At 57.2% G+C, this 8,366-nt stretch overlaps 1 protein-coding gene across 1 annotated transcript in view; it reads right to left on the reverse strand.

The window, feature by feature from the left end:
* LRP8 (LDL receptor related protein 8) overlaps positions 1 to 6,051 on the reverse strand; it is a gene marked incomplete at both ends in the record, with an annotated part of 77,034 nt that extends 70,983 nt beyond the window's left edge. Inside the window, 2 exons of the mRNA XM_082612136.1 lie at positions 5,039 to 5,158; positions 5,940 to 6,051. Of these exons, the coding sequence (XP_082468262.1) occupies positions 5,039 to 5,158; positions 5,940 to 6,051 (232 nt within the window). The remainder of the gene's footprint in view (positions 1 to 5,038; positions 5,159 to 5,939) is intronic.
* Positions 6,052 to 8,366: the final 2,315 nt, after the last annotated feature.

Below are 8,366 nucleotides of genomic sequence, written 5' to 3' on the forward strand. Positions count from 1 at the left end.
CCTCCACTCCCAGGTCCATCTCAGGGCTGAATGGCCTTGGGACCACCTCCACTGTGGCTGGGGAACCCTCTGGCTGAGGCACGCCTCAGCTGCGGGAGCCTTTGGATCTCGGGCTAAGCAAATGCGGGCAGGAGAACCAGGGGGGTCCTGGCAGACAGGTATCTAGAGACCTCAGTGAAACTCCTCCTCCAGGAACGGACAGACCCACTGCCATTCACTGAACACCTACTGCTTACCAGGCACATTATCTCACTTAATCCTCATCACTGGGAGGGAGAGACTATTATCACCTCCAAGGCCATTCAGCCAGAGGTCACAGTGGGAGAGAAAACCAGGAGTATCTGATTCAAGGCCACACTGAGTTATTCCAACACACATCTCTAAGTCCCCTCTTTCGACTCCTGTATCTCAGCCCTGGGGAAAGAGGGTAGCAGGGAGGGCTTTCTGGAGGTGATACCTGCACTGATGATTCTAAGATGACAAAAAGAAGGTAGCCAGGTAAGGGAGCAGAAAGTGGTCCACACAGATGGAACAGCACGTGCAAAGGCCTAGCAGTTAGAAGCAGTAGAAAGGCCAGAATGTGACAGAAGTTTGGTGTCACGGGTTCATAGGAAGAGCAGGAAGGGGCTGGAGGGCAGTGGGGTAGTGGAAGCTGGTCACAGAGGGCCAGATGCAGAGGAGTCTAAGCTGACCCTATCCTATGGGTACATGGGAGCTTCCGGAGGACTCCGAATGGGGAGCTGGTGGGTCAGATGAGGAAACCGAGGTTCAGAGAGTAGCACTATCTGTCAGATGACTCCATCCAGTAAAGGACATGAAGCTGGGCCTCGTGTCAGGGGTGTGAGAATGGCCTAGGCCAGGCGGCACACTGAAGACCAGATGCGGGCTTGCAGCCCCAGCTGGGAGCTGTGGCCGAGCTTTAATTATTTACAAGGCTACTTCCCAGCAGGCCTCAGCACTCCTACAGCTTGGCCTTGCCAGCTAATGAACTCTCGGCCATGGGAGACCTTGCTGCGGCCACTCTTTATTAAAACTGGAACGGAGTGGTGATGGGGGCTGGGAGAACAGGGCAGCCTAAAGAAGCCTGAACAGGTAGAGGAAACTGAGCATATGACCGGTCCACCTGTCTAAGCAGTCCATCCACACGGAGAAGCGCAGAGTTCTTCCCAGAGCTGGAAGTAGAGTGGCGGGGGTTGATGTCCCCTCAAGATGGGGAAACAGAGTCCTGGGAGGACTTGCCTGAGGTCGTCAGCTAGTGCTTGATGCAGTACAAGTTCCATTAGTTGGGTGCATTCACACCCAACTGCATTCACACCCCAGCAGTTGCAGTTTCACTTAAAAATCATACACCCTGGGACTTCCCTGGTGGCGCAGTGGTTGAGAGTCCGCCTGCCGATACAGGGGACATGGGTTCGTGCCCCGGTCTGGGAGGATCCCACATGCCGCGGAGCGGCTGGGCCCGTGAGCCATGGCCGCTGAGCCTGCGCGTCCGGAGCCTGTGCTCCGCAACGGGAGAGGCCACAACAGTGAGAGGCCCGCGTACCAAAAAAAAAAAAAAAAAAAAAAAAAAAAAATCATACACCCTTGGGCCTGTTACTTAACCCCTCTGTGCCTTTGTAAAATGAGGAAAATGCGGGTACTTCCAAGAGTCACCCCATTTTATAGACTCGAGTGCACGAGGTGATACATGTAGAATCCCAGCACAACTCCTGGTCCACAGCAAGTACTCAGTAAGTCTTCATTGTTGTTACTGTTGCTACTCTGGGGGCAAAGGGTTGGCTGGAGACCAGAACCCCTGTCTCTGCTCCCAGACACTAAGCAGCAACAGGAAACTGAGGCCAAGGCGCCAGCTGGCCTACGTGACCCAGGTGCAGCCAGGAACCCCACCCCTTCCCCTGGCCGGGCCGCCCCTGGGCTTCCAGCCCCTTCCTCCACTTTGAAGGCCCTTTGAGCTGGGAACTGAAACCCCATGAGCCTTTCCCTTCCCCATCCCAGTCAGCTCTATCTGTGTCTCCAAAAGGCCGAGTCCCATCCGCTGCGGGTAAGTTTCCGCACTTAGAAGGTCTTAATTTGAGTTCCAGCTCCAACCCTGAGGAGCTGTGTGAATTTGGGGGAGTCACTTCACTTGTCTGAACCCCAGTTCTTCCTCTATAATATGGAGACTGCATCACCTATTTTTAAATGGTAAGCTCTGAGGGAATGGCATTAGTTACTATCTTTCAAGGCCTGCCTTAGCTGTCTCTTCCTCCAGAAAGCCTTCCTTGGTTTCCTCCACATACAAGCTCCTTCCCTCCAATCTCCATCAGCTCTGGGAATTCATGGTCTGCATTCTGGCCCCTTTGGGAGCCTGAATCATTTTTCCCCACACAGACTTCACTTACAAATGGCAATCCTCATTTTGCAGGCCAAGAGGTATAGAGATGGGGTGATTCAGGCCCTCTCACAGGGTGGAATGGTTGGAGTGGTCAAATATAATGCAGGGAGGATGGTTCCAAGAAATGCAGCTCGGGCAGGTGGCCCGGAATGGAGAAAACTCCCCAGATGGGGAAGGAAGGGGTGACAAAAGACAATTTTCCAACACCACGCCTCATACAGCCACCCAAAGCTCCCACCACTTTCTTCAAGATTTCTCTTTGTGGCCCCTAGGGGTCCCTTTCTAAAGACCTTGGTGGTGTGAACACTCATCCATTCCCTTCTCTTCACCAGCCCCATGTGAAGACTTTCTACAGGTATAACCGATGGTAGAGGAACAGCTACCCCCCATTTGGCAGATGAGGAGACAAGCCCAGGAAAGTCCAGTGTGGGGGATGGATACTTGACACCAACAGCAAAGCCCTCAACGTCGGTTGCTTTTGTTCACTAACCCTCTGCCTGTGACTTCACCCCATCCATCTCAGAATAAAAGCAGGAGCCCAGAGTGGCCATCAGATTGGCCCTGGTCCTATCTGGGGTCGCCCAGCTACCCGCTACTTCACTCCTCCATTTGCCCAGAGCCTCGATGGAGATGAAAAGAACCCGGATCACCCTCCTGGGTTCTTCTGCACCACACTCCCACCGGAGCAGACAGTGCCCCTGAGCTAGGAGGCAGGTGGACACCCTGACCAAGTTCTGTCTCTCTCAGCTGTGTGACCTTAGGCAAATCACTCAACTTCTCTGAGCCAGAGTCCTTATCTACAAAGGGGGATGACAAGAAACACTTCTGCTCTTCACGGCCACCCCCCACAAAACTGTTGTTATACAGAGCCAGGGAGATAAGGTAAAACCGGCCCAGAAATGCACAGTTTCCACTTCCTCGCCTCATCCTCAGCACTCCCACTGTAAGGGAACCACAGAAGAACAACTCCAGGCGAGGAGACTCACTATCACATTTTACCCTGGCTCAGGCATTTTCAGAATTTCAATAGCATTGGGAAATGGTTAGGCTAAGAACTCTGGAGTCAGATGCTTAAGTTTAAGCTCCTACTTAGCAGCTCAACAGCTGTGGAATAACAAACTTGATCTCTCAGTGCCCTGGGGTTTTTTTGTTTTGTGTTTTTTGGTTTGTTTTGGTGTATAAAATAGGACTGCTCTGAAGGTTACAGGAGTTTATATAAGATAAGCACTTACACAGTGGCTGGCACACAGCTAACAGTCGGCACATGTTAGTCGCATCACTTTCAATTACATTTCTAGAACTGGTCTTCAAAACCAGGGCAGGAATCATTAGCCCAAGTGGTCAGGAGAGGAAACTGAGACAGGAGGGAAAGATGAACCCATGTCACACAGCCAAATCTGGGTTGGTCTGTGAATGAACCTGGAGGCTGACTGGCAAACCCCGAAAAAAAACCACTATAACTCAACAAACAATGCCTGTCCAGGTGGTCCCTCTACCCCTCCTGCCACTGCGTGGTGCTGTGGGCCTGTCCACCTGTTGCCCTCCTCCCACAGAACGGGCACTCCCTGGCCTGCGGGGTGGGCCTGTTCTCCAAAGTGTCCCAGTGCCTGGCATACAGCAGGTGCTCAGTAACGATGAATGAATGCCCGTGTCTGTGTTTTTATAGAGTCCTGTTTATCTGTTCCTGGAATTATACTCCTTCCACTTGTGGCAACTGCTTGCTAACTCGCCTCAGGTCCCACAGACATCAGAAACCACGTGCACCTCACGAAACAACTTCCAAAGCAGTCGTGCCCAGGTGTACAAACACCACACTCAGCAAAGGTGGCCGGCCACCTGCACGTGACCATGGCTTCGCACGTGACCATGGGTTCGCGCGCGGCCTTGGGATCCTCACGGCCCTTCCAGGAAACAAACTCATCCTTCTGGCCCCCTCCTTCCTGCTCTGCCCCATGACTCCTGCCTCAGTCTGGCTGGCAGGAGAGCGCAGTCGGCCAACCAGGGTGGCACAAGAAAGGTCTTCACCATGACTAGGCAGAAAAGCGGCGGGCGCCAGCGCCCCGCCTGCACCTACTACCCAGGGGAGGTGCGGGGGTGTGGCCAAGGCGGGGCCAGGGCAGGGCCCCAACGCCAAGGGCCCCAGAAAACTGCACACCCGGCCGTTCCACGATTGGCCTGCTCCGGCCACAGGGGCCTATGGGGTGGTCCTCGCACAGCCAATCAGGGGCCCCGGGGAGCCCATTCATTCACAAAACCCAGCAGGAAAAGGAGTGAGGCTAGGCCGAGTTGCCTGGAACTTTGAGACACGCGCGCGTTCCGTGGGGCCTAGGCAAGAGTCCTGGAGGGCCTGATCGCAGAAAGCTAGACGCTTGCAGGGACCGTCGCGTCGCCGCCCCACAGTTCCGGCCCAGCAACCCGGGCGTGGCGTGCCCTCCTCCCGGGCCGTGCTGCGCCGGGCTTTGCCCCCGGCTCCATCAGGACCTGCCGGCCGCCCAGAACCCGCTGGGTCCCTAAGTGCCTGGAGGGAAGGGGCTCCCGGGAGGGCTCCCGGCTGCAGGCTCCGGCAGTAAAGGTCCAGGCAGGTGGCCCGGTGGCGGCTGCAGCCACGTGGACGCTGAGCACGGCGTCCCCCACCTTTCCCTCCCTCCCCGGCCGGCCACTCACGGCAGTCATCCTCGTCGCTGTTGTCCGAGCAGTCGTCGTCCTCGTCGCATCTCCACACAGAGGGGATGCAGCGCTCGTTCCGACACCGGAACTGGTCCTTTTCGCACTCCTTGACCGACCCTGCGCGGGGGAGAGGGGGCGTGAGCCGGATCCCCAGAACAAGCGATCCCGGCCGCGGGGAGGGGTCTACTGAGTGAAGGAGAGGGCCCAATGCTGAAGCCAACGACCTGGAGGCCTCTGGCACCCTCGATCAGGAAGGAGGGCAGGATGGTAAGGGTTCCTGGGGTAACGGGCTGCTCTGTGGCAGGCACACACAGTCGGTGTCCCACCACTTAGGTATGCCCCCCATTCAGAACACTCACCCGCACACACGGCCCTTAGTGAGAGATCCACGCAGACACAGCCCACAGGGAGCCCCTGAACACGCCGCGACACGCGCACTGGGCGCTGCGGGCACATCCGCCTCGCACGCTGCCCCTCTTTCTCTGCCACACGCAGGGGTCGCCGGAAACGCATTGTCAGGCGGGGTAGTCTCCGGGCTCCGCTTATCGCCGCCGCGGAGCGCGCGTGTCAAATTAACGCCAACGGCGAGAATCACACAGCCCTCCCGAAAGCATCAGTGATCACCCCCAGCAAAGTTCACGGCCCCCACGGCCCCCACGGAGCCCATCCCACAAGAGCAGGTGCCGGAGGGCAGAGCCCACCACACAGGGAGCCGCGGGGGCGGGGGTCTAGGGCAAATTAAGGGAGAGCTGGGTCCCGAGGAGCATATCCCACCCGGGCGCCTCCCTGCCAGGCCCGGGCTCGGGGGCCGCGGCGCAACCCGCCCCCCGGCCGCCGGGCCGTGCTTTGTTGGCCGCTCCGGCGGCGCAAAGCCGGGCCGGGGACCGGCCGCACGCACCTTGGCCGCCGCGCAGTGGATCCGCCGCCGCCTCGAGATGCTGGAGCTGCAGCAGCAGCAGCAGCAGCAGTAGCGCCAGCGGCCGGAGCGCGCCCCGTTCGGGGCGGCCCATGGCGGGCCCCGGGCTCCGGCCGCCGCTCCCCGCGCACCCCGTGCCGCCGCCGCGCCTCAGCCCTCCGAGTCCTTGCCGCGGCGCCGGGGCTGCCGCTGCCCCCGCCGCCGCCGCCGCCGCCGCTGCCGCCCGCCCCGGCTCCTCGGCTGCATTTCAAGCAGGTTCCGTGACGCTCGGCGGCGGGGCGGGCTCAGGCTGGGCGCGCGGCCCCAGGCCTGGGCTGCCTCAGCCTGCGCGCGCCCCCCCCCCCACCAACCCCGCTGCCGCCTCCGCCCCACGCTCCTCCCGCTGCCGCCTCCTTTCCCTCCTCCCTCATGCCCTTGGTCCACTTCTCCCTAGGCCCGCGCTCAGTGACCCTGCTCAAGGCCCCCCCCGCGTGCTGGGCTCTGCAGACGCTGGGATGAGCCAGGCGAGGCCCCTACCCCCAGAGGTGGCAGACGGCCCAAGGGAAGTAGCACAGGCTGCCTGGAGGAGGTGACATGCTGATAGGCGGCTGAGGGAGGCCTAGGAGTGAACCTGGGCGGGAGGGGAGATGATGTTCCCGGGTGCACAGGCCTGGGCATGTGCACACGGAGCAGGGATGGTAGTGGACAGGGATTGGGGTGCCAGGATTCGTGTGATCAGAGAGAAGCTGGGGGAGCAGGAATGGACCTCTGCACCCCTTCAAGACTCCAACCCGGATATTACACGTCTGTGTAGCTGGTTAACGTGCCTATGTTGCATTCTCATGTGAGAATTCCCACGGCCAAGGATGTGAGGCAGGTGGCTTGGGCCTGGTGCACAAACTTGATCCATTCATTCTCATTCGGTGTTCTGTTGGGCCAGGCAGAGGGGCAGACAAGCAGGGGGAACTGCAGGGGCGACAGGGTAGTACTTGCTGTGATGGAGAAGGGCAGAGACTGTGAGATCCCACAGAAGGGACGCCTCATCCCTGCTAATAGGGGACGCACACCCAGGGCTGCTGTCTGCTTCTGCTGGCATGAATAAGACCTCTCCCCTGGAAGGTCTCAGCCCCATCTCATCCATGCCAGGGTACAGGTGACTAGATTTTAGCTACCTGCTGGTAAGCAAGGCCCAACCAGCCCAGCCTTTTTGGACAATGAGTTTTGAGGGCACTGGCCACTAAAAGAGACAGACTGGAAGGTGGCTAGGCCCAGTGTAGGTCCCCCCTCCCCTCCTCTCTTGCTGCCTCACCTCCATGGCAGAGGGGCAGAAGAAGGGGCTTCAGGAGCTGTTAGTCTCAGGCCTGGAAGCCACTCTGTCTCATCAGCAGTCCTGTTACTGAGCCTTGTTTCTTCCCACAGAGGGCAGCCCCTTAGGAATTCGGTCATCCAACAAGCACATCCCAGCTCTGCTCTGTGCCAACCCTGGGCCTAGGAGTGCCAAGGTGAATCAGACATGGTACCAGCTTGATTGGTGGGGAGACAGACCATCAACGGACAGACAATGAAATGCAAGCATGCTTTCAACAAAAACTTATGGAGCACCTCCTATGTGCCAGGCATTGCCCAGGGATACAGTGTAGACATAGATGACGTCCCTCTTTGCTCTCCTACACCTTACATCTTAGTTGGGAGAGATAGACACAAAAGCAAGAAAACAAACAAACAAGAAATGATAATAATTTCAGATCATCATAACTGCTATGGAAAAAATAAAGTAGGGTGATGTGAGCGTGATGGGAGGTAACTTTAGAGAGGTGATCAGGGAAGGCCTCTCTGAGGAGGTGACATTTTGCTGAATGGCAAGAAGGAGCCTGCTGTAGACTGAATGTTTGTGTCCTCCCAGAATTCATATGTTAAAACCTAATCCCAAATGTGAGGGTATTTGAAAGTGGGGTCTTTGGGAGTCAATTAGGACATAAATGCGATTAGTGCCCTTATAAAAGAGGCCCCAGAAAGATCTCTGGCCCCTTCTACCATGTGAGGACACATCGAGAAGAGAGTCATCAATGAAACAGGAAGTGGGCTCTCACCAGACACCAAATCTGCTGGCATCTTGATATTTCAGTGCCTTGATCTTGGACTTCTCAGGCTCCTAACAAATTTCTGTTGTTTTTAAGCCACCCAATCTATGATATTTTGTTATGGCAGCCCATATGGACTAAGACAGAGCCCAACCATAGGAAGATTGGCTGTAAGGGCATTGCTGGCAAAGGGACCAGCAGGACAGAGGCCTTGAGGTGGGCTGGAGCTTGGTGATGAGAAGTTGGGTGACCAGGTGAGGTCAGAGTCAGCAAGGTTCTGATCACATGAGGGCTTTGTAGGCCCCAGCAGGAGGTTTGGATTTTGTTCCAAGCACAACGATGACCGCTG

The sequence above is a fragment of the Mesoplodon mirus genome, assembly GCF_964341445.2.
Source record: "Mesoplodon mirus genome assembly, chromosome: 3".
NCBI lineage: Eukaryota > Metazoa > Chordata > Mammalia > Artiodactyla > Ziphiidae > Mesoplodon > Mesoplodon mirus.